This window comes from Vulpes lagopus, chromosome 2 (genome assembly GCF_018345385.1).
Source record: "Vulpes lagopus strain Blue_001 chromosome 2, ASM1834538v1, whole genome shotgun sequence".
In the NCBI taxonomy this organism is placed as follows: Eukaryota; Metazoa; Chordata; class Mammalia; order Carnivora; family Canidae; genus Vulpes; species Vulpes lagopus.
The window spans coordinates 173,166,693-173,189,801 of record NC_054825.1 but is presented as its reverse complement, the minus strand read 5'-3'; the positions used below and the strand labels follow the sequence as shown (position 1 = coordinate 173,189,801).

General features: G+C 51.0%; 1 protein-coding gene across 4 annotated transcripts in view; it reads left to right on the top strand.

Annotated features, from left to right (window-relative positions):
- WDR62 (WD repeat domain 62) overlaps positions 1 to 23,109 on the top strand; it is a 47,915-nt gene that overhangs the window by 24,135 nt on the left and 671 nt on the right. For 3 of the 4 annotated variants that reach the window (XM_041737560.1, XM_041737555.1, XM_041737568.1), the window contains 21 exons: positions 567 to 704; positions 2,839 to 3,017; positions 4,195 to 4,286; positions 5,902 to 6,027; positions 8,714 to 8,781; positions 8,861 to 8,982; positions 10,091 to 10,166; positions 10,989 to 11,100; positions 11,202 to 11,265; positions 11,920 to 12,048; positions 13,523 to 13,656; positions 15,840 to 15,892; positions 18,351 to 18,569; positions 19,615 to 19,742; positions 19,988 to 20,091; positions 20,442 to 20,546; positions 20,849 to 20,983; positions 21,270 to 21,381; positions 21,491 to 21,632; positions 21,715 to 21,775; positions 21,960 to 22,607. In XM_041737560.1, coding sequence (XP_041593494.1) covers positions 567 to 704; positions 2,839 to 3,017; positions 4,195 to 4,286; positions 5,902 to 6,027; positions 8,714 to 8,781; positions 8,861 to 8,982; positions 10,091 to 10,166; positions 10,989 to 11,100; positions 11,202 to 11,265; positions 11,920 to 12,048; positions 13,523 to 13,656; positions 15,840 to 15,892; positions 18,351 to 18,569; positions 19,615 to 19,742; positions 19,988 to 20,091; positions 20,442 to 20,546; positions 20,849 to 20,983; positions 21,270 to 21,381; positions 21,491 to 21,632; positions 21,715 to 21,775; positions 21,960 to 22,607 — 2,947 coding nt within the window. The remainder of the gene's footprint in view (positions 1 to 566; positions 705 to 2,838; positions 3,018 to 4,194; positions 4,287 to 5,901; positions 6,028 to 8,713; positions 8,782 to 8,860; positions 8,983 to 10,090; positions 10,167 to 10,988; positions 11,101 to 11,201; positions 11,266 to 11,919; positions 12,049 to 13,522; positions 13,657 to 15,839; positions 15,893 to 18,350; positions 18,570 to 19,614; positions 19,743 to 19,987; positions 20,092 to 20,441; positions 20,547 to 20,848; positions 20,984 to 21,269; positions 21,382 to 21,490; positions 21,633 to 21,714; positions 21,776 to 21,959; positions 22,608 to 23,109) is intronic. The other variant, XM_041737557.1, reaches the window with a different exon arrangement.

Sequence of the window (23,109 nt, the reverse complement as noted above, 5' to 3'; positions counted from 1 at the left end):
TTATTTTTTTATTTTTAAATTTTTTTTTTTTTTTTTTTTTTTTTATGATAGAGAGAGAGAGGCAGAGACACAGGCAGAGGGAAAAGCAGGCTCCATGCACCAGGAGCCTGATGTGGGATTCAATCCCGGGTCTCCAGGATTGCGCCCTGGGCCAAAGGCAGGTGCCAAACCGCTGCGCCACCCAGGGATCCCTAAACAGAGTTATTTTATATTCTGTCTGATTTTCCAGTATTTGAAGGTGGACTGTTTTTTCTGCTGCTTCTTGCCCATGGTACCTTGTTTCCTTTTTTGCTTAGTGATTTTTGACTGGGCTGCCCATTTGCCTTGGAAATTTATGTGCGAGGATGTTTCATGACCTGGGCTGAAGATGGTGCATGGACAACATATGGTAGCATGTAGTGTCCTTTTTTTCTTGTTTATTTTTAACATAGAAGACATTACACTATGCCTATTTATCTGCAACATGCCTTTTTTTTTTCTCCACCAAAATACAATAGAATATCCCAGTGCTGTCATGGAAATGGTTGTAATGAATCACTCTTTGCCTTATTCTCTGGGAACTGTAGGTGTATCCTGAGTTTGAAGATCAGAGAGCTTGTCTGCCATCAGGATCTTTTCTTACTTGTTCCTCAGACAACACCATCCGCTTTTGGAACATGGATAGCAGTCCCGACTCTGAATGGCAGAAGAATATCTTCAGTAACGTGAGTGGCTTAATTGTGAACCATATTTTAGGAGGAACAGAGATGTACTTTAAGCTAGGATAGAGGGGTAGGAGAAAATCCTATGGACCTTGGTGTTAAGCTTCCCTGGATGCAGGGACCAGGAAGCACTCTGTGTCTCCCTCTCTCGTTTCTCTCTCTCTCCTTTCTTTTTCTTTCTGAAGTAGCATGGTCTCTCCTCTCGGCTTCTCTCTTCTAGTCAGCTCCTGCCCTCCAGGTACGTGTCAACACAGCTACTCCAGGCAACTTGCCATATTCAATAGAAATGAAATTGTTCCCTAAGTGTTAAGTCAGAACTTCCTGGAAGAGCACCTGGTGGACCAAACCAGGGAGAGGCTTCCCCTGTCTACCTTGCTGCCAAACTGTGAAGCCTTGGGTAAGGGTGCTGGCAGGACCCCAAAGAGAGCCATGATGGGAGGATATAGAGAAAACTTTGCTGAAGAAATAGTTGATATTGCTAGGTCGGTGAGGGAGCTTCTCTTAGGAGCTGAGATGTGAATTGTGCATTCATCTTCTCTGCAGATGCTTATTAAGATCTGCGCTATGGGGCAGCCTGGGTGGCTCAGCAGTTTAGTGCCGCCTTCAGCCCAGGGTGTGATTCTGGAGACCCAGGATCGAGTCCCGCATCAGGCGTCCTGTATGGAGCCTGCTTCTCCCTCTGCCTTTCTCTCTCTCTCTGTGTGTCTCTCATGAATAAATAAATAAAATCTTAAAAAAAAAAAAAAAAAAAGATCTATGCTAAGCGCTGTGCAGTGAACTAGTAACTGCACAAATTATGGTATAATCATTTTTAAAGATTTTATTATCTGAGAGAGAGAGAGAAAGAGAATAGGCAGGGGAGGGGCAGAGGGAGAAGCAAACTCCCCACTGAACAGGGAGCCCAACGTGTGGCTCCATCCCAGGACCCCGGGACCGTGACCTGAGCCAAAGGCAGTTACTTAATTGACTGAGCCACCCAAACACCCCATAAATAATCATTTAAAAAAAATATTTATTTGAGAAGAAGAGTGATAAAGGGCAGAGGGACAGAATCTTCAAACAGACTCCTCACTGACCGCAGCGCTCAGTCTCACAACCCTGAAATCATAACCTGAGCCAAAATCAAGAGTCAGATGCTTAACCCACTGAGCCGCCCAGGCGCCGCCCCTATGATATGATCACAAGCATGATAATCGCCATGAAAGAAAATTGCGAAATGCTAGTAGGATATATAAGTGTCATCTGATTTTATCTGTGGTGTCAAGGGCAGCTTCCTAGAGGAAGAGGCAACTGAGATATGGAGGATTGGAATGAGTAAAGAGGGGAGGGGAGAGTGTCCAAGCCAAGGGACTAGCCTGTGCAAAGGTCCTGAGGTGGGAGTCTGATGAGTTGAAAAACCTGAATGGTCAGTGTGGCTGACCCTTATGCAGGGTGTGTATAGCAGGTGCCCCTTTACTCCCTCATCCCCTTCACCTAGTATTACTACCTTCTTTTCCATACCTGTGATATGTTACATTTAGCTGCATACAACAGAAAAATCCAAAATAAGAGGTAAACGTTTGGTTTTCTGACTCCTAAATAGCCTGAAGTCCAAGCTGTTTTGGCAGCTACAGGAAGTCCTTAGAGACCCAAGAGCCTTCAGCTCTCCACTCTGTCATTTTGGAATAGCCCTTGACCTTGTCATCCAATATGGCTGCTAGAGCTCCAGGTAGAAGAACAAAGGAAAAGGAAGCAGAAGGGTTCTCACTTGTTTTATATCTCATTGACCAGAGTTTATTCACAGAGCCTCATCTAGCTGCAGGGGAGGGTAGGAAACAGTTATTCTCAGTAGAGAAGGTTAAATTTGGAGTTCTGGGGGCTCCTGGGTGCTCAGTGGTTGAGTGTCTGCCTTTGGTTTGGGGCGTGGTCCCGGGGTCCTGAGATTGAGTCCCACGTCGGGCTCCCTGCAGGGAGCCTGCTTCTCCCTCTGCCTATGTCTGCTGCTCTCTGTGTCTCTCATGAATAAATAAATAAAATATTTTTTAAAAAATGGAGTTCTGTTACTATGAAGAATGAGAGCATGGCTATTGGGAGACAGAATTGCAGATGTGCTTCAGACCTTCCCAGAGCACTGACCTCAGCCCTCTCCTCCCTGCAGACCCTGCTGAAGGTAGTGTATGTAGAGAATGACATCCAGCACCTGCAGGACATGTCCCACTTCCCAGACCGAGGGAGTGAGAATGGAATACCTGTGGATGTGAAGGCTGGGGTCCGAGTCATGCAGGTCAGTCCTGATGGCCAGCACTTGGCTTCAGGTGACCGAAGTGGAAATCTGAGGCAAGTGAGCCCTGGCAGATGACTAATGTACACTTCCCAGCTCAGGCTTGGGTCCTGAGGGTGGTGTGAAGGAGCTTTGACTTGGGCACCTCTGCTTCCCCACTGAGAATGAGGGACTGTGAATGGCAGTCTGGAAACCAGCCATCCCTGAGAACGTAAGCTAAGCAGTGTCTTCCAGAGGGCTGAGATAGTGTAGCTCCAGGACCTCAGCAGCTGGGGCTTGCGAATGGTGCCTGCATTGTAGATGGGCAAACTTGCACAATTGCAGGCTAGGGTGACACTTTTACCAGCCATGTGATACTGGTGCTGAATAGTCAGAGGGGATGCCAGCTGGGGCATGAGGGGTCCTGGTGGCGCAGGAGGGGGGCCAGGAGGATGGGACATTGGAGAGCTCAGGCTGTTTACCCCCACTATGAGATTTTTTTAAGATATTACTGGCCCAGTAGCTGCTGACAGAATATGATGGCTGTGACCCCCTGGGTGCCGAGGCCTGTTGAGGAATGGAAGGCCGTTGAGGGTGGGAAGGTAGAGAGCACATGCTCCATGTGGCCTGATGCTGCATCAACCAACATAGTCATTTCACCCACCTCTGATGCAAGTGCTGGTATTAGCTCCATGTCCAGATAGGTTAATGAGGCAGGAAAGGCCGGTGGCTAAGCTAAGGTCACACAGCTAGAGTGGAGGACCTGGGATAACTGGCTCTTGTATCATCCTAGATAGCCTGTAGGTGGTTTGATTTCATTTGGAGAGAACGAGGAAAGTTTAGATTTGAGTCTTTAAGAATGAGAGATTGTAGTGAAGTATTCCCCACCCAGAGGTCCTATCCTTAGTCTGACCTATGACCTCTGACCCCCAGCCCCTCCCCCACCCCCAGGGATCTCCTCTGACACCACCCTGCTCCACTCCTCTTCCCCCAGAGGACTATCCTAGACCTGACCCATGGATCCATAAGGGTCTGGGTGCCCACTCACTGAGGTGGGCAAACCATTCTCAAACCTTTGAGAAAGCAGGTTTCTAGAGGAAAAGAATGGTTGGGCATCTCTTGACTAGCTGGCCAGGGCAGGGAGTCCCCCATGTTGCCTCGCGGGCAGCTCTGACATTTTCTAGCAGTGGCAGAGCACCTAGAGCTGAGGGGCGGGGGCTCTGGGTAGGGTACAGTGGACAGTATGTCTCCCAGGATCCACGAGCTACACTTCATGGATGAGCTGGTCAAAGTGGAAGCCCATGATGCTGAGGTGCTGTGCCTGGAGTACTCCAAGCCTGAGACAGGTAAACCTATACAGGGTAGAAGGGGGAAGGCAGGGGAGCAGGGCCCCCCAGCAGAGCCATAGAAACAGGTAGTTGATGTCTGATGGGGCTGTGTAAGCGCCCCTGTTGCTGGGCCCTGAGTCAGGGTAGCTGGGATTCTAGAATACAAGAATCTGGAAGGCAGGACTGGGCTGGACTTGCTGGCCCTGGTTCTCAGCGCCCCAAACAGCGCTCAGGTTAAAGAGGTGAGTGCTGAATGAAAGAATGTATGGATGAGCTCATTCTCCACTGGAAAAGATAGATCAACAGTTATAGATCACATATCAAACATATTATTTTGGAAAGTTTGATACCTACAGAAAAATCGCATGAGTACTAGAATGAATACCCATGTTCTTTTCACCCAGATTCCTCAGGGTTTTTTTCTTTTCAATTCTGTATGACCCTATAACTGTGTGTATGACTTAATCTGCTTCCCCATCTCCATTTCTGTCTCTATGCATGTGTGTGTACATATACTCATGCTAATAGAATACTAGCATATCCATTTCTTTTTTTCTGCTGATTTCTTTGAGAGTAGTTAAAGACATGACCTTTCACTCTCCAGTGGGTCTGTGAACATTTCTTAGCAATGAGGACATCCATTTACATGGCCATGTGCACATCAGTTGTGGAGGTTTCACTTTATCCTATAGTCCTCCCTTTTGTGGTCTTTATTCCTATTTTACAGGCTGTCCCAGTATTGTCCTCTATAGCACCTTTCTTTTCCAGTCCAGGTTCACACTTGAGTTTTCATAGCTCTTTTGTCACCTTTTTTCTGGAACATTTCCACAGCCTTAATTTGTCTTTATGACTTGGCTTTCTGCAGAGTATAGACCAGTCATTTTATGGAATTTCCTTCGATTTGAGTTTGTCTGTTTTCATCATGATTTCATTTCGCTGATACATTTTTGGCAGGAATAGAACTTAGGTGGAGTCGTGTCCTGATACGTTAGCAATTGTCCCATGCTCTTTCCTCCTCCATTTCCTCAAACACCCTGTTCCCCCATCCTCTGCAGTTCTTTATATCTGTCTTCATTCAGTGCATCCTTCCCAAGCTCTCCTCTGCCTCCAGTCATGTATTAGCCCTCAGACATGCCAGGCGACCAGGGTACCACTGTCTGAGGGGCGTACTGGCAGAAGTGTGGCGTACTGGCAGAAGTGTGGTCATCAGTAAGACCTGGTCGAGACCCAGAGAGCCAGAGCTCAGGGAGTGAGGGAACAGTGTTCCGGGGAGCCTGAGAAGTTGACAGGGCTTCACATGGGAAGCCAAAGAGTTGGACTTGACAGGAAGGAGCTCTGGGCTCTGCTAGGATATCTGCTATGGGTACAGGTGGCAGAGCGTCCGTATGTACGTGAAGATTCATCCTCCTGAACTGGTGCCATGGGGTGTGAAATGCCAGGGTTTGGGGGCCCTGAGGCAGGACTACAGATAGCTGAGGAAATTGTCCCTTCCTGGGTTTGGGGCAAGTTGGCTGCAGTTACAGAACCAAAGACCCCTTCTTCAAGGCTGGGGAAGCCCAGTCTCATTGCCGTGTGGGAGGCCAAGGCATTGAGCAGCCTCCTGGGAACCCAAGGCTACCCTGTCCACTCACAGGGCTGACCTTGCTGGCCTCAGCCAGTCGGGACCGACTGATCCATGTGCTGAATGTGGAGAAGAACTACAATCTGGAGCAGACCCTGGATGACCACTCTTCCTCCATCACGGCCATCAAATTTGCTGGTGAGCCCCTCCCTTCCTGCTTCCTCCGCCTTGTTTGGCGTGCTCCTTTGGCTGCAAGTAACAACAGTAAGACTCCCTTTAGCTTAAACAAGAGGGGAAAGCAAGCTCTGGATTCAGGCCCAGCTGGATCCAAAGGTTGGTTGGTTGGTTGGTTTGTTTATTTAACCTTTCAAGACTGCCTCTGTCAGCTGTGCCTTTCTGTGATGGGCAGCATCTTGGTTATCACTGTGCCACTGAAAAGAGATTTTCCCTCTTCCTGTCTATTTTGGCAGAAATTGGGAGCTGACTTCCCTTGTGCTGGCTTGAGGCATCTGCTCTTTTCAGAACAGCTCTCAGTGCCAGGGCTTTGGGATGTTTTCTTGGACCAGGTCTGACTCATGCACCCCCAGCCCATATCTGCCTCTGCCTCCAATCCAGGAGGACCGGAATTAGATGAATGTTGCTCCCCTAAAGGAAACCAGGGTGCCAATCCTGTGAGAGGGCAGGGTGGGCACTGGTGACCTTGGCAGAAAAATAGGTGACCATGAAAATTGCTGGAAGCTAACTCTGTGCTGGGGAGGATCCTCACACTTACAGCTGGAGTCACAGAGCCAGTGCTTGCAGGCTTAGGATATTGTGTAGGGCTGCTGACAAAGCCCACACTCAACTAGGAAATCAAAGGGATTTCCTCTAGACTCAAAGGATTCAGTATAGAGGTCCTTGGCCCTAAAGGATTCCAAGGGGAGGGGAGGTGGGTCCTGTAGGGTTAACTGATCGAACCCAAGAGCATATTCAAAATGATGTTCCAGAAGAATATATTCATGGAGAGAATATACCCATGTACTTTTCTAAGTTCTTGACTGTGAAGAGGTTTTTTTTACCTGTAATCTTATGACTGAGAATGTACTACTGTCCCTTGGTCCTCCCTACTTCCTGCCCTACCTCTCTGTAGCTAAAAGAAGTTAACAATGTTTGATGTGTCGATGAAGACAGCCAGATTTGATCAGCTAAAACTTCTCAGACATCTTTAAAAACCTATTCGTTCCATGGGATAGAGTTGGAATAAGTCAGCAAGTCTAGCAGTTTGGCCACCAGTGACCTCAGCTTTAACAAACAGTCTGGATCCGAGAGCAGTGATGATGACCCAAGGGGTAGCCCAGGAGTTGGTCCTTAAGGCCACCTTCTGCATTACAGGGTGTAGGCTTTATCAGAGTTCCCAGCCAGTCTGACAGGACATGAATCCTAAACCCAGCTTTTGGGTGCTCTGTTCCAGCTGGGCTATGCTCACAACACGGACAATTTTATTGTCAGTATAAACTGGACTCTAGCTGGTCGAAACCTGATGGTGCTGCCATGCTAAAAAAGGATTCGGTCTTTAACAGTGTTATCTGAAACATATCCAAACAAATGAATACAATATGCGTAGTTTGCAGAATAATACATTGAACTTCCCCATCAAGGTTCATAATCAGTGGGTATGAACTAGAACAGACATACCTATTGTTTATAACCAGTGACTGTTCTGATCGCTTGTGTTCTAACATTGCTAAGCATGTGGGCTCCCCACCCCAGGTTAAGAAGCAGAACATTACCAGTAACTTGCAGGCCTCTCTGGGTCCTTCCCAGGTCACGCTCCCTCCCCCACACGGGACTCACTCCCTTCTGTGGGCCAGTGACTCCTGCTTGAGTTATATCTTGTGTGTCAGGCCTGAGTTTCTCCGGTATCCTGCCATGAAGCAGCAGGTCTGTGGTACCAGGGCTCTAAGTGTTTTATATCTGTTCTGTCTTTACATCCTCAACACAACACCTGAGGTATTTGTGCTGTTATTATTCTAATTCTATAAAGAAAAAAGAAGAAAGGCAAGAATATTTATAGTGCTAACCAGGTGGCAGCCACTGTTCCACAGGCTTCACAGAACTCCATGGGGTGGGGACTGTCAGGCCCTTTGTCTTTCTGACATGGCTTTCTGCAGGCTATAGACCAGTCATTTTATAGAATTTCCTTCAATTTGAATTTGTTTTCGTCACAATTTCATTCCGCTGATACATTCTTGGCAGGAATAGAACTTAGGTGAGGTCATGTCCTGACACATTAGCAATCTGGCCTGTTGGAATCAGAGGCATGGAGAGGAAGCCAGGGCTCAGAGCACAGTGGTTAGCCAGAAAACGCCTGGGTCTAATCCTGACCCTGTCCCGACTCTCCGTGTGCCCTGAGACCAGGACTGTGTGACTCTAAGCCCCTGGGTTCACATTTGTACAATGGAGTGAGCTGTGAGCAGTCAAGGGGGAGGCACCTATGTTATGGGGCCTGGCCTGATGTATGTGTGGATGCTCTGATTGCTCATGATGGCATGAACCTCCCAGCAGTCTACCTGTCTCCACTTGTCCCCTGCTTTGGTCCCGCCTCCCCTCTGTCACCCAAATCACCTTTCCAAATCCCAAATCAGACGTGGTGCCCGTTCTGTGTCCCTGGCCTGTTTCCCTCTCTGCCCTTGGTCTTCAGAGACCTGCAATGCCACTGCTCTATCTGTACCACCTCATGCACACAGCTCACATCTTAGGATACTACTTGCACCTCCTCCAGGGATCCCTCCCTGATCCCGCAGCAGAGTTCCCTTGCAGTAAGTTTCCTAACTAGGGACCCTGACCCCAGTCAGGCTCAGCAGTGGCCCAGCCTTGTCTAATGTACCACCTCTTTCTCCTCCAGGCAATAGAGACATCCAGATGATCAGCTGTGGGGCTGACAAGAGCATCTACTTTCGCAGTGCCCAGCGGGTAGAGTGGGTTTCCTCCTTAGGGGTGGGGAGGGAAGCTTGTCATGGGTGTCCTCTGAAGGCTCTGCCTGTCCTGCCAGACCTCAGATGGACTACACTTTGTCCGTACCCACCATGTGGCAGAGAAGACCACCTTGTATGACATGGACATTGACATCACCCAGAAGTATGTGGCTGTAGCCTGCCAGGACCGCAATGTGAGGTAAGGAGCTGCCCTGGGCTCTTAGTCGGCCTGGCCTGGGTTTTTTTTTTTTTTTTTTAAGATTTTATTTATTTATTCATGAAAGACATGAGAGAGAGAGGCAGAGACACAGGCCAAGGGAAAAGCAGGCTCCATGCAGGGTGCCCGACATGGGACTCGATCCCAGGTCTCCAGGATCATGCCCTGGGCTGAAGGTGGCACTAAACCGCTGAGCCACCTGGGCTGCCCCTGGCCTGGTTTCTGAGTGGGACCTGTATGAGACCTAGTTGGGTCTGTGTGCTCATGAGGTGTCAGTCTCCTTCCCCTGCCCATTTGGTCCCTGAGGCAGCTGGGTTGGGTGGAAGGACCTATTGGGTGTTTCTTAGGAATGGAGCTCACCCAGGCCTAGCCTCCAGGCCAGAAAGGGGTTCCTTTTGGCCCTCCGGAAGCCTATGTGGGGTGACTGAGAGGGGCTGATGTGGCTCAGATGTATCCATTCACCTACATTCCCTGAGCACCCATCTGGGATGGATAGTATAGGAGACATAGCAGTGAGCAGGGCAGCCCCAGGCCCTGCCTTCATGGAGCTCACAGTCCAAGGAAGGAGAGATGGGTGCCTCACTAGACAGTGACAGCATGGAGCGGTCAGGGCTGGGAGAGGCCGGGACTTGGGGGATCCTAGGGAGACACCTGATCCTACCTGGGGATCAAGCAGGGCTTGATGGAGAGAACATCTGAAGTGAGACTGAGAAGGATGTGGAGTGAGCCAGGAGAGGGGAGAAAGGGGGTGTGCATGGGGAGAGCGTGTACAAAGAGGTTCTCCACCTCTTTGCCCTGCTCATTCAAGTTGAGTGCCAGCATCCTGCTTGCTCTGTAGCAGGGAAGACAGACATTAACTCAGCAGACAACTAACTCAGTGAATATCCAGTATGTAACCTCCATGACATCAGCCTGAGACAGCATCTCATTCCCTGAGATGGGATTTCAGTCCAGGCATCAGATGGGGATAAGAGGTGACAAGGGGCTTCGAGGGGAGAGGAAGATGGTTGGTCGGTAGGTCTGGAACCACATGTAAGAGGGGGCAGGTGGGCAGGGCCGCGTTGGCCACGTTATGCCCCCACCTTCCCAGAGTCTACAACACCGTGAATGGAAAGCAGAAGAAGTGCTACAAAGGCTCCCAGGGTGACGAAGGGTCCCTGCTGAAGGTGAGTAGCTAGGATCTCTAGTGTGAAAACCACACATGTTCCCCCTGTCCATCTGCCACCCTGATGGGTCACCTGAGACCTGTGGCCTCCTGGGCACCTGATCAAAGGATCACAAGCTGGCCAGCACCCAGTCTGGCCTAGCTGACCAAGATCGCTTGGGAGCTGAGGGCATCACAGACTGTTTTACCTTTATTTACTGAGCCCTTCCCCAAACGGGCACATTTAAGTGGTTTCTGTTTTGAGTGGCCATAGTACGGTGGAAACAGTCAAAGAGGCCTGGGCTCCTTTACTAGGCTTGCCCCCTGCCACGTTTTCAGGACAAGGTTGGGGAACCTTCTCAGAGCCCCTGAAGTAAGGGAGTTGTTTTGAGTTTAGGCTTTAAGGTCAGACTCTTAATAGCTCTGTCTCAGGCCGTGACCTTGGCCACGGGTCATCTCCTCTGAAGCCTGTTTCCTCATCTGTAAAATGCAGATAGAAAGAGTCTCTTAAGAAAGAAAAGAAAGAAAGAGAGAGAGAGAGAGAGAGAGGGAGAAAGAAAGAAAAGAAAAGAAAAGAATCATAGGGTTCTTCTCTGGAAGAAATCAGTTTGCATGTGTACAATGCTTGGCACGGGGGGTGCTTGGTAATTTTTTCACCTGTGAAGTGGGAACAGGAGTTCCTATCCTAACCAGGGTGTATGTCCCGAGGGCTACCTGGGACAAGTCAGGTGCCAAGTGTCCGGCATAAGAGGGTCATCCATCCTGTGGAGGCTGTGATGTTTGACCCAGGCCTTGCCACAGGGAGGAAGCAGCTGCACTGTCATGTGGGTCCTCTTCTTGGCAGGTCCACGTGGACCCCTCAGGCACCTTCCTGGCCACTAGCTGCTCCGACAAAAGCATCTCGGTGATTGACTTTTATTCAGGCGAGTGCATTGCCAAGATGTTTGGTCATTCAGGTGGGTGTGCCTCCCTCCGTGGTGGGAAGACACCTCCCCATGTGTCCCCACACAGCCTTCTGGGTCAGAAAGCCAGCACAGCTTCTCTGCTCTGCTTTCAGAAATTGTTACCAGCATGAAGTTCACCTACGACTGTCGTCACTTGATCACAGTATCTGGAGACAGGTGGGAAAGGCCTAGAGGCCACCCCTGGCTGGCCTCCCTCCAGTACCGGGCAAGACCATTGCTTTGGGGAGTGCAGGGGCTCAGACAGCAGGAACACCAAACTCCAAACCTGTCCGTTAAGAGAGCTCTACCGTGGGTTCCAGCTTACTATTCTTTCCTTTGATGGCATGTACCTCGGTGTCACACCAGCCCTGAGTTCCAATCCCAGATCTGCCATTTACTTAATTGGCACCTTGAGCAGGTCAATTCCCAGCGCTAAGCCTCAGTTTGCCCCTCTGTAAAAGATGACCCCCATGTCTTTGACAAACTGCAGTGAGGATCAAATAAGATAGTGTATAAAGTCCTTGACATGTGGCTGGTGCCCAAGGAAGTCCCTTTTGTCACTCCCTTTGATTTATTATGTCCTTCCCCAGACCCCTTCCTTGAGTCTTGAGGTCTTCAGAACAGGTCCTGGTTTCCTGGGGTGCTCTGAACCCTGCCCAGGATGTAGACCCAGTGTGGCCTGGAGCCCTTGCATTAAGCTGCAGGGATGTGTTTTCCGGGAGGGGCCAGGGAATGAATGGGGTCTTGGCTGCGGTGACCTGGGTGGCTCCAGGTTCCGCTGGCCTCATGTTCACTGTTCTTGCTCCTTCCACATCTCTCTTTGGTCTCCAGCTGTGTGTTCATCTGGCACCTGGGCCCAGAGATCACTAACTGCATGAAGCAGCACTTGCTGGAGATTAACCACCGGGAGCAACAGCAGCAGCAGAACAGGAAGGACGAGAGGTGGAGCAGCCAGCCCAGGTCCTGTAGTCACTTGGCTGTCCCCTGTTTGTCTGCTAGAGAAAAGAAATGGCTTCCCGCCCTGGGCCCCATGAGGACTGATGCTGCAGACACAGCCGTGGCCAGGACAGCCTTAGGCCCTGCCTCTGCACACTTGCAGACTTTGAGTACAAATTTATGATAATACATGTGAGAAGGGTTTTGAAGTAGAAAAACAGGATGCCTGGAGAGCCTGTGCACACTGCGGTGGGGACACTCCAGGGGACTGTGGGGACCAAGGGGAGGCTCTGGACCCAGTATGCAGTGGGGAGGGACAGAGTCGGAGAAGCATCCAGTGGAGTTGATGTGTCTTATTCCTCAAAGTCTTTCTGCTGCAAGACCGGTTTTATTTGGCATGAATTCATATTCTGATTTTTGTTAGGGATTTTAGTATAGATGTCTCAGTTGAGGGGGAGATTTGGGGATTTATCCTCTCTTCTGCCTCTGGAGCCGTCCTTGTCCTTCTCTGCTTTGAGGCTTTGCCACTGCCTCCCCACAGGGACCAGGCCAGGCCATGAGCCTCTTGTCCTATGTAGCATTGGAGGTCTTACAGAACTAGGTACCAAGGGAATGGGCAGCTCCCCTTGGCTCCTGGTTTTGGGGCTTACACTCTGCCTTCGGTGTCCTCCACTGCCCACCTCTTGTCAAGCGTGTTTTAGGCTCCTGTACTCCAAAGAAGATAAAACCTCATTGCTACCCATCCTACCACGCACACTCACACTCACACTCACACTCACACACACTTTCCAGAACAGAATGTGGCAGCTTAGTACTCAAGCCCCAATCTCTGCTTTGCTTTCAGTTACGTTGCTATGGCCCTTAGAGAGTTTGTCTTATTTTTTGAGCCCAGGCTTTGTTATATTGTACTTATTGTGTTGGCATTTCCAGCAGAACAGATGTGGCAGGTGAGATCTCCCAGCACCATCTTTTTTTTTTTTTAAAGATTTTATTTATTTATTTATTTTTTAAAGATTTTATTTATTCATGAGAGACACAGAGAGAAAGAGAGGCAGAGACACAGGCAGAGGGAGAAGCAGGCTCCATGCAGGGAGCCTGATGCGGCACTTGATCCTGGGACTCCAGGATCATGTCCCGGGCTGAAGGCAGGCGCCAAGCCACTGAGCCACCCAGGGATCCCTTTTTTTTTTTTTTTTTTTTAAGATTTTATTTATTTATTTATTCATGAGAGACACAGAGAAGCAGAGACACAGGCAGAGGGAGAAGCAGGCTCCCCGCAGGACTCTATCCTAGGATCCCGGGATCATGACCTGAGCCAAAAGGAGATGCTCAACCTCTGAGCCACCCAAGTGCCCCTCCCGGCCCCATCTTGACCAGAAGTCTATAATATGTTCATATGGAAGCTAGCACAGGGCTCAGCCCTAGGCGGATCCCTGTCCATCCCACCCCCACCCCATTTACCTATTTCTCTCCTTGCTGCCCCCATTCCTGGCCTCAGGCAGGAGACCTATACATCCATGCCCAGCGAGATTTGCTCCTTAAGCCCTGGAGAGCAGACGGAGGAGGAGCTGGAGGAAGAGTGTGATTCGGAAGAGTTGCTGAAGACCCCGTCCAAAGACAGCTTGGACCCAGGTTGGGAAAGGCACCTTTCCAAGGGGGCCCTATTTTGGACTCTCAGTGTAAGGATCGTTGCTGGGTTTCACCTACTACTTGGCTTTCAGAGCCTGGAATTGTAGCTCAATAATCCTATCAGTCAGAACTCCTTCAGTAATAGCGACCAGACTCATTAGGGGAAAGAGAATTTATTGGTTCATGTACCTGAAAATCAGAGCATTGGGTTCAGGCAATGGCCAGATCCTGGTAGTCAGGTGATGTTGAAGGAATATATTTTTTTCTGTCTCATGGCTCTGCTTTTTTCCATGTTAGCTTTGCTTTCAGGCAGACTCTCCCTTTCCTGGGGGCAAAGATCCTCCCAGCAGCTCTAGATAATAAAACTCGATAGAAAAAAGAGCATCTCTTTCCCAGTAGCTCAAGCAGAATCCTGGGCTTGTGACTCATGGTTCCGGTGTGAGACATGGTGCCCAATTCTGAGCCAGTGGCTGTGATTGGCCAGGTCTAAGTCATGTGGTCTTCCCTGAAGGGGGAGGCTTGACTCAGCTCCACTGGGACCACCTGACCAAAGAGGGTGGGCAGGGGTGCAGGGGATGGCCCAGGGAAAAAACAGGGCGCTCTTCCCCAGAAGACAACAGATTCTGTTGTTCAAAAGGGAGAATAGTAGTAGCTCAATGACTTTGTAGCAGGCCAGGCTTTCTCTAAATTTCTGCCCTTCTATACATCCCCTGGGCTTAGGCTTCATGGTTGCAAGATGGCTGCTGCTTGCATAGGATGGTCCATCCTACAGTCTCCTTTAGAGAGGAAACTTGCCCAGAAGCCCACTGCAGGCTTCTCTTGGGTCCCATTGGCCTTGACTCTCCAGCTGAGAGAGGCCAGGTGCTTCAGTGTGGGGTGGGGGCCTTGCCAATAGGGGCTGACTAGACAGTAGGCAACATGAATGTAAGTATTCAGCCTTGGGGGAAAAAAAAAAAAAAGAATTCAGCCTTGGAAAAAAAATCAGAGTGAGTGAATTTTCTTTGTTGCCACCCTCACACCCAATCCCATGTCCTCTCCATGGTGACCACTTCTTTCAGTTTGGTATGAATCCTTATAGGCCTTTTCCTGAACTTTTGTATACATATGCACACAGCCTTCAGAACATGTCAGATTTAGGTACATAAATTCTATTCTATTGCAGACATCATTCTGTATATTTTTTCTCTCAGAAATATGTTGTTGGGGGCCACCTGGGTGGCTCAGTCAGTCCAACTCTTGGTTTCGGCTCAGGTCGTAATATCAAGCTCTGTGTCACCCTCTGCGCTCAGTGTGGCGTGTGCTTGAGATTCTTTTTCTCTTCCTCCCTCTCTGCCCTTCCCCATGTGTGTACCCTCGTGCTTGCTCTCTCTCTTTCTCTCATAGGTAGGTAGGTAGAAAGATAGATAAAATCTTTAAAAAAAAAAAAAGAAAGAAAGAAAGAAAAACCTCAACCTGTATGTTAGTGGATACAAAACAGGGGCCTCCCTCTTTTTTTCTTTTTTTAAAAGATTTGATTGATTGATTTAGAGCAGGACCATGAGCAGAGGGGGAAGGAGAGGGAATCTCATGCAGACTCTCCACTGATCAGGAGTCTGACTCCCAACATGGGACTGGATCCCACGACCCTGAGATCACAACCTGAGCCAAAATCTAGAGTCATATGCTCAACTGACTGAGCCCCCCAGACGCCCTAGAGGCCTCCCTCTTTCAACCAACAGCATATAGTAGGATATTTTAAGGTATTCACCTCTGGATGGACATTTAGGGTTTTGCCAACTGTACACCATTGTGAATATGGCCTTGTTGACTGCTCCTCGGCCTCAGGCACACGTGAGAGTGTTCGTTCAGGACAGAGGCAAGGGCTGGCACTCCCAGGCCATGGGGTTAGTACACACTTTATTTCAAAAGGGAACCCCTAGGACCCTCCAAATCCAGTTACTGCCCCACCTGGCAGTGTAAAGCCCTCTGACCTGCCACACTTTTGCCAATGCTTGGTAATATGAAGCGTTTTAGTTTTGATGTCTTATGGAAATTTGCATTTTCCTGACTGTTCACAAGGCTGAGCATCGTTTGTTATGTCTCTTGTTTTTTGTATTGTCTCTTTGGAGAATTGCCTGTTTATGTATGTTGCCCATTGTCTTTTGGGTTGTTTAGTCTCTTTTCATGGATTCCATGTCTCTCTCCAGATCCTCAGTGTCTCCTGACCAATGGCAAACTGCCACTGTGGGCAAAGCGGCTGGTGAGTCTGCCCGGAGACCAGGACACCTAGGGCTGGCAAAGTAGGGGTGCTGTCCTTCATGCTTTTCTTCTGGGAGCCCATATCCCTCTCCCTGTCTCTCATTTCCCTGGAGAGCCCCATCATCCTTCCAGTCTCAGCTTAGACACCCATTCATTCATGCGACACCTGTGTAGATATCACCTACACCTGTGCCAGGCTTGTTCTGACCCTTATATGTGGTAGCAAGGCAGACATTTTCTAGTGTGGGAGATGGACAGCATCCATATTAAACAGGTAAGATGCATAGTATTTGGGAAGTTAATAAATGCTGCAGAGGAAAAAAAAAATGAGAAGGAAATAGCAAGGGTTGGGGGGAAGGGGCAACAACTTTAAGACAAACAAAAAAGGCCTCACTGAGATTATATTTGAACAGAGTTGAAACAAGGGAGAAATGCAGGTCCTGGGAAGGAATGTTCCAGGCAGAGAACAGTAAGCAGGACAAAGGCCATGAGGCAGAATGTGCTTATTAGCATGTTCCGAGGTGCAGGGAGGCCCAGCTGCCTGGGTTGAGTGTGAATGAGGGCAGGGTGGGGAGAGAGGGGCTTAGAGAGGTGATGGGGGCCAGATGACATGGCACCATGTGGGCTGCACTGCGTTCCTCAAACACTCCTTATCGTCCTCCCCACTTATTTTTATCCCAGGCACTGAGTGAGATGGAGGCAAGGGAGGGCTCTGAGCTGAGGAAAGCCATGATCTAATGCAAAAGTGAACATGAGGGGCAAGCAGGGGTCCAGGGAGGAGGCTGTTAGGATCATCCAGGAGATATTGGAGGCTGAGCTGGGTTGGGGGGTGGGCAGTAATGGGTGGATTTTCGGTGGATTTTGAGGGTGGAACCCAATGACTGGATGTGAGAGAAAGAAAGGGACAAAGATGATACTAGGATTGAATGAATAGTTGTTTACTTGGGGGAGGGGCAGGCTTTGAGCTGGTGGGTTAAAAGCTGACAGCAGAGGGGCACCCGGGTGGCTCAGTTGTTTTGCATCTGCATTTAGCTCAGATCATGATCTTGGGGTCTGGGATCTAGCCCCGAATTGGGCTCCCTGCTCAGTAGGAAGTGTGCCTCTCCCTCTGCTCCTCCCCGCTGCTCATGCACACGGTCGCTCCCTCTCTCTCTCTTTAATAAAATCCTTAAAAAGAAGAAGCTGGCAGCAGAATCCTACATCCTAGGTTGGACAGTTTATTTCAGTAACAGTGTTAGTCCTCAGATCAAAACCTTTCCTTCTGGGAAATCTCTGCCATCCCCTCCCCTGCAGACCAGGTCTCTCAAGACCTCAGGCTCCTCCTTATCAGTGACTACAACAGGCGGAATTACAGCCAGTGAATATGCGTAGCACACTTGACTCTGCACAGGCTCTGTTCTAAGTCTTTTTTTTTTTTTTTTTAAGATTTTATTTATTCATGAGAGACACAGAGAGGCAGAGACACAAGCAGAGGGAGAAGCAGGCTCCATGCAGGAAGCCCAATGTGGGACTCGATCCCGGGACTCCGGGATCATGCCTTGAGCCAAAGGCAGACACTCAACCGCTGAGCCACCCAGGCATCCCAGTTCTAAGTCTTTTATGTGTATTATCTCACCTGATCCCCATTGAGGTACAGGAGCTTTTCATATCCCTGTTTCACAGATAGAGAAACTGAGGCCCAGAGAGGTTAAGTAACTTGTCCAGGGTCACACAGGAATTAGTGAACAAGGGCTGCTCCAGAGCTTGAGTTCTCAGAAACACCCACCCTCCACTGTCTCTCAAGCCAGTCTTCTTCAGAGGCCACACTGGGCAGGACCAGGGTGAGAGAAGTGGCCATATCTTGGATGCTGTTGGGATAGCAGTGTTGAGAGAATTGTTGAAGAAATACAGTATGGAGTATGAGGGACAATAGAAGGGTGAGAGGTGATCTCCAGGTTTAGGGCCCGAGCCACCAGTGGGAATAGGACAGAGAATGCTGCAGCAGAAGCTGATCTGGGGGAAAGATCAGGAGTTGCTTTCAAATGCCTACTTTGAAGTATCACTAAGAATCCATATAGATGGAAAGCAGTTGTGTATGCACTTCTGTAATTGGACAGAGGTTTGGGCTGGAGACGTTTATCTGGAAGTTGTTGCTGAGTGGTATTTAAAGCCAAGAGACTAGGGACGCCTGGGTGGCTCAGCGGTTGAGCGTCTGCCTTTGGCTCAGGTCAGGTTGTGATCCCGGGGTCCTGGGATCAAGTCCCGCATTCGGCTCTCTTCAGGGAGCCTGCTTCTCCCTCCTCCTATGTCTCTGCCTCTCTCTCTGTGTCTCCTGTGAATAAATAAAGTCTTAAAAAAATAATAAATAAAAATTTAAAAATAAAGCCAAGAGACTGGATGGAGTCTATGCAGAGTCCCTGGGCCCCATTGGAGTTGGTGAGCTCTTGGCCAGCTGTCTGACCATCCTCTGTCACCCTCAGCTAGGAGACAACGATGTGACAGATGGCTCAGCCTTCCATGCCAAGCGCAGCTACAAGCCACATGGCCGCTGGGCAGAGCGGGCTGACCAGAATCCCCTCAAGACCATCCTGGATGCCCAGGACCTGGATTGCTACTTCACCCCCATGAAGCTTGAGAGCCTGGAGGACTCTGTTCTGGATACAGTGGAGCCCCAGAGCCTGGTGGGCCTGCTGAGTGAGGTACAAATCGCCCAGCCCAGCCCACAGGCCCTGCACTGTGACTGCCCACCCTGGACTCGGGGCCTTGGCAGTCTCCTTTTGAAAATCAGGCTAACCCGTCCCACTCTAGGGGGTGAAAGATGATTACGTGACATGGTTGGGGGCGAGAGGGTGAGGCCCTGGGCCTGGGGTAAGTGAGACTTCCCAGGGCAGACTAGGAGCCTGGGGGTGGGTCGCTTGAGGGTTAAAAGCTTGGGTCCGAGAACAGGCCTATACCTGGCTGGGGGCATTTGAGCGATAGAGCCCTGGCCCTACCCCTTCCTGGCTATGTGGTGACTTGTCACAAGGCTTGTCTAGGCTTCTGCTTTTAAAAAAGGAAATGGTCATTTAAAAAAAGATTATATATATATATATACACACATATATATATATATTTATTTATTTCTAAAAAATGGTCATAAAAAGAAAGCCTCCAGAGGGCTTTGATAGGAATCCAGTGCTGAGAATAGGGCCTGGGCCCTCAGAAGTCCTGAAGCAACTTTAGCTCTTGTTCTGTTATTTTCCAAACAAAATTAGTTTTTATTCTGTTGTACAAACTTTTGTGGAATAATACACGTGCCCTTTTGTGTACAAACCCTAGGTATACAGCTTGGAGAATTATTACCTATGTATGCACCTATGTGCCCCCCACCCAGGCCAAAATATAGAGTCTTTTCTACCTCCTGGAAGACCCCCCCGTGCCCCTCCTCGTCAGTACCCCCACCTGTGGTGAGCAGTCTTCTCATCTCTCACCAAGGATTAGTTTGTTCTTAAATGTCATGCAAACATATTCTTGGAGGGTTGGAGCCATACCAATTCCTTACGTGTAAAGGGGCTGACTGATGGTCGTGCAGGAGGAGCACAGAATGAGCTCAAGATGAGCACATAAGGGGCCAGGCCCTGGCTTCCCGTGAGTGGCCAGCACATCTTTCCTGTTATTATGGGTGTTGGTGGCCCATTTGCTGGCTCCCAAAGGGCCCCAGATGCCATGGCTACCTTAGATGGCTGTGTTCTCTTCACCCCACAGTCGGAGAGCCCCCAGGAGAATGGCTGTGGGCACCCCTCCTTCTTGCCCCTACAGCGGGAGTCCTCTGAGGACGGTGAACTCATCATCTACTCTCTGGAGGCAGAGGTGACAGTCACAGGGACAGACAGGTGGGTGTCCTTTGCACCAAGGGAAGCCTTACGGTGTTGGAGAGGGGAGGCCTGGGCTGATAGGCATGCCCCGGAAGAATTGCTCTCTGCTCTCCCAGTAGGCCTGTGGGAGTGGAGTAGGCCTGGGTTGCACAGGAGGCAGGAAAGGCGAGGCCTTGCTCCCAGTAGGAGCAGGGCACAGATGTCTGGGGGTTCAGGGTGGGGGCCAGCTCTTTACTATTAATATGTTCTCACCCCCACTGCAGCGATTACTGCACAAAGGACATGAAGGGGAAGCCCAGAGACCAGCAGGGTGACTCCTACCTCAGAGGCTCCTCCATTAGCTCGAAGGATCAGAGCTCACCCGAAGGTGAGTGGGGATAGGCAGAGACCCTGCAGCAATCTGTTGGTTCAGCCAGGCCCCCTTCTGGGTGTTAATGGTGACCTGACTCCGTCTTTCTGAAGTTCAGAGTCCTATCACAGAGACAGGCATGGGTCCTTTCTGTTACCTGAGGATTCTGGAGCCCTATTGCCCACTGGCAGGAGCCCAGCTCTGCCGCTTCCTCAAAGAACTTATTGGTCCATAAAAATGGAGAGAGGATATTATTAACCCCCATTCTCCAGATGGGAAAATTGAAGCCCTGGGAAGCTGAGCCACTTACCTGACTCACCCAGTAAGGGCCTGGCTTTGGACTCCTGACTCCCGCTCTGCCCCTCCAGACTCTGGGGAGTCAGAGACCGACTTGGAGTGCAGCTTCACCACCATCCATTCGTCCCCTCCCCAGCCAACCCCTCGGTTTAACATGATGATGCCCGGCACACCGGGTAAGATATGGGGCCAGATATGGGGAAGACGGGGTGTGGGGCTGGCTGGGGGATGGTCATGAGGTATAATCACTTTCCCCACATCAGCCCTGTACTTGATGCCCACTGAGCCTCCATTTCCTCGCTGGGGAGACAGAGCCATTAGCCTCTCCTCGGTCTAGTGGCAGCAGGGTGTGTGATGGGCCAGTCTAGCTCTCTCCATTGTTATGCGTCTAGCTTGTTTGTCTGGGCGTCTGCCATGACTCATGGTGTTGACGACTCTCTCCTGCCCGCCCCCTCGCCTCCCCTTCGCCTCTCCCCAGGATGCCCAGGTACCGCAGAAGAGTTATCCCAGCCTGAGGTGCTGGGCATATCCAACGGCTCCCTGCCCCAGACCCCTGAGCAGGAGAAGTTCCTCCGCCACCACTTTGAGACGCTTACTGACGCTCACCCCGAGGGTAGGGCCCTGCCTGGGCAGGCCATCCAGTGCTGGGCAAAGCATAGGTGTTTCGGGTAGGGTGGGTAGGGCTTCCCTGCATGGCTAGCAAGGGTGGAGAAGGGCTTGCGTTTTATCCTCAGGACTGAGCCACGCAGGCTCTTCTCCATGCTGTGTTTGCTCCCCAGGCATGGGTGTAGGCTCTTGATGGCGTTTCTGGGGATCCACCTGCTGGTCTGTGGGTCTTCCTGGGCTCAGGGCTGGGCAGCTGGAGGGATTCTGAGGGCTCTGTTGGCCTCTTCCTCTAGAGCTCTTCCATGGATCCCTGAGAGACTTGGAGGCCCCTGAGGCTGAAGACTTCTTCAATCCCCGGCTGAGCATTTCAGCTCAGTTCCTCTCGAGTCTCCAGAAAACATCCAGGTAGGAGCAGGTGCCCCTCCCACCCAAGCTCGCTCTCTCCCGCAGGGCGGGACTGTGTCCCCTTAGGAACCCCCAGGCCAGCCACAAACCCCTGCTTTCCTTCCCACAGGTTTACCCACACCTTCCCTCCCCGGCTGCCCCTGCACCTGGTGAAGTCCCCAGAGGTCAAATTCACGGACCTTGGAAGCAGCCAGCCCAGGGCAGAGCCTCTGAGAGTAGGCGCTGGCTACACCTCCCCAGGCAGAACCAGCGTGAGTATGGGGCCACTTCTTTCAGGACTTAGGGCTGGGAGCAGGAGGCCTTCTTGTCCCCACCTCCTGGTCGTGCTTGCAGGTCCTCACTGGGAAAAAGACTGAGGAGCCCCTTGAGACCCTGGAGGCCTGGTTCCCACTGAGTGAGTGCCCCCATCTGCAGATAAACAGCCCTGGGCATCTCAGCAAATGGCCCCGGTGCCCATCTGAACTATGGGGCAGTAGGGATGGGCAGAGGCCACTCAGCCCCTGCAGCCTCCTGGGGTGGGCCCCTCGCATCAGCTCTCTGGCTGGGGTGTGAGAGTGAGCTGGCTGCTTCCTTTACAGCCTCCTGCCTCTCAGGCCTGGCACCCTGTGCCCCCTCCTCAGTGCTGCCTGCTGACGGGAAGCCTCTGATGCCCACAGCCCTGCCCACTCCAGGCTTGACTCAGGGTGTCCACAGCCCCTCCTCCCACTCCTACATGGCAGCTGCTGCGAGCTCCCGCGCCAAGATGTCACGCAGCATCTCCCTCGAGGACAATGAGGGTCCCGTGCTGGCTGAGCTGGCCAGGCCCCTCCCCAGGCCGTCCTCCGTTGGGGAACTGGTGTCCCTGGGCCAGGAGCTCCAGGCCATCCCCACCGCGGCAGCACCGGGCTCTAACAGCGAGGGCCGAGAACCTGCCTTGCTCTCCTTGGGGGGCAACCACGAGGCCCGGGCCAGCCTAAAGCTGACCCTGTCGAGCATCTGCGACAGGCTCTTGTTGTCCCCTCCCCCGTTGAATCCTGTGGCCACCCAGCCCAGCATCACAAAAGCCACCTTCCCAGTCCCCAGCCCCGTGGATGCAAGCTCCCTGGGGCTCCACAGTTCCACCTTTCTCCCGAGGCTCCTGGTCCTTGAGTCCCCCAACACCCCTGCCCACCCCAACAGCACCTCGCTTCCAGAGACCAGGCCCGGGGTCCCTGGCAATGTCACCTCCCTCCTGGAGCCCGCCCCTGGTGAGTACCACTCTTGGGCAAGGCTCATCCCTTGTACAGCTGGCTTAGCTCCAACGGTGGGCACTTGACCTGGCCACGGGGGCTGCACCATTCGTTCACTTAAATCTTTAGCGAGCACTTCATACATGTTAGGCTTTGTTCTAGGGGCACAGTGGTTAACAAGACCACAAAGAATTGACCCCTTAACTGGGGAGACGGCCAGACATGAAGCAAAGTGTTTAGTGTGTCACGAAGGAGTATGTGCTAAGGACAGAAATAAGAGAGAGGGCTTAGGGAACAAGCAGGGGGCAGTGGTTACAGTTTTAGAGAAGGATAATGAGAAAAGGCTTCAATCTGGAGAAGGAGGGCATTTGAGCAGAGCGGGAGGGAAGTGAGCCTCAGGGGACCGAGGGAAGTGTTCCAGGTGGAGGGACAGCAGTTGAGAGCAGCCCAGCCATCCCGGCCTTTCTGAGACCAGCTGGAAAGCGGAGGTGTCTTTCTCATTCCCTCCCTTCTAACCCCA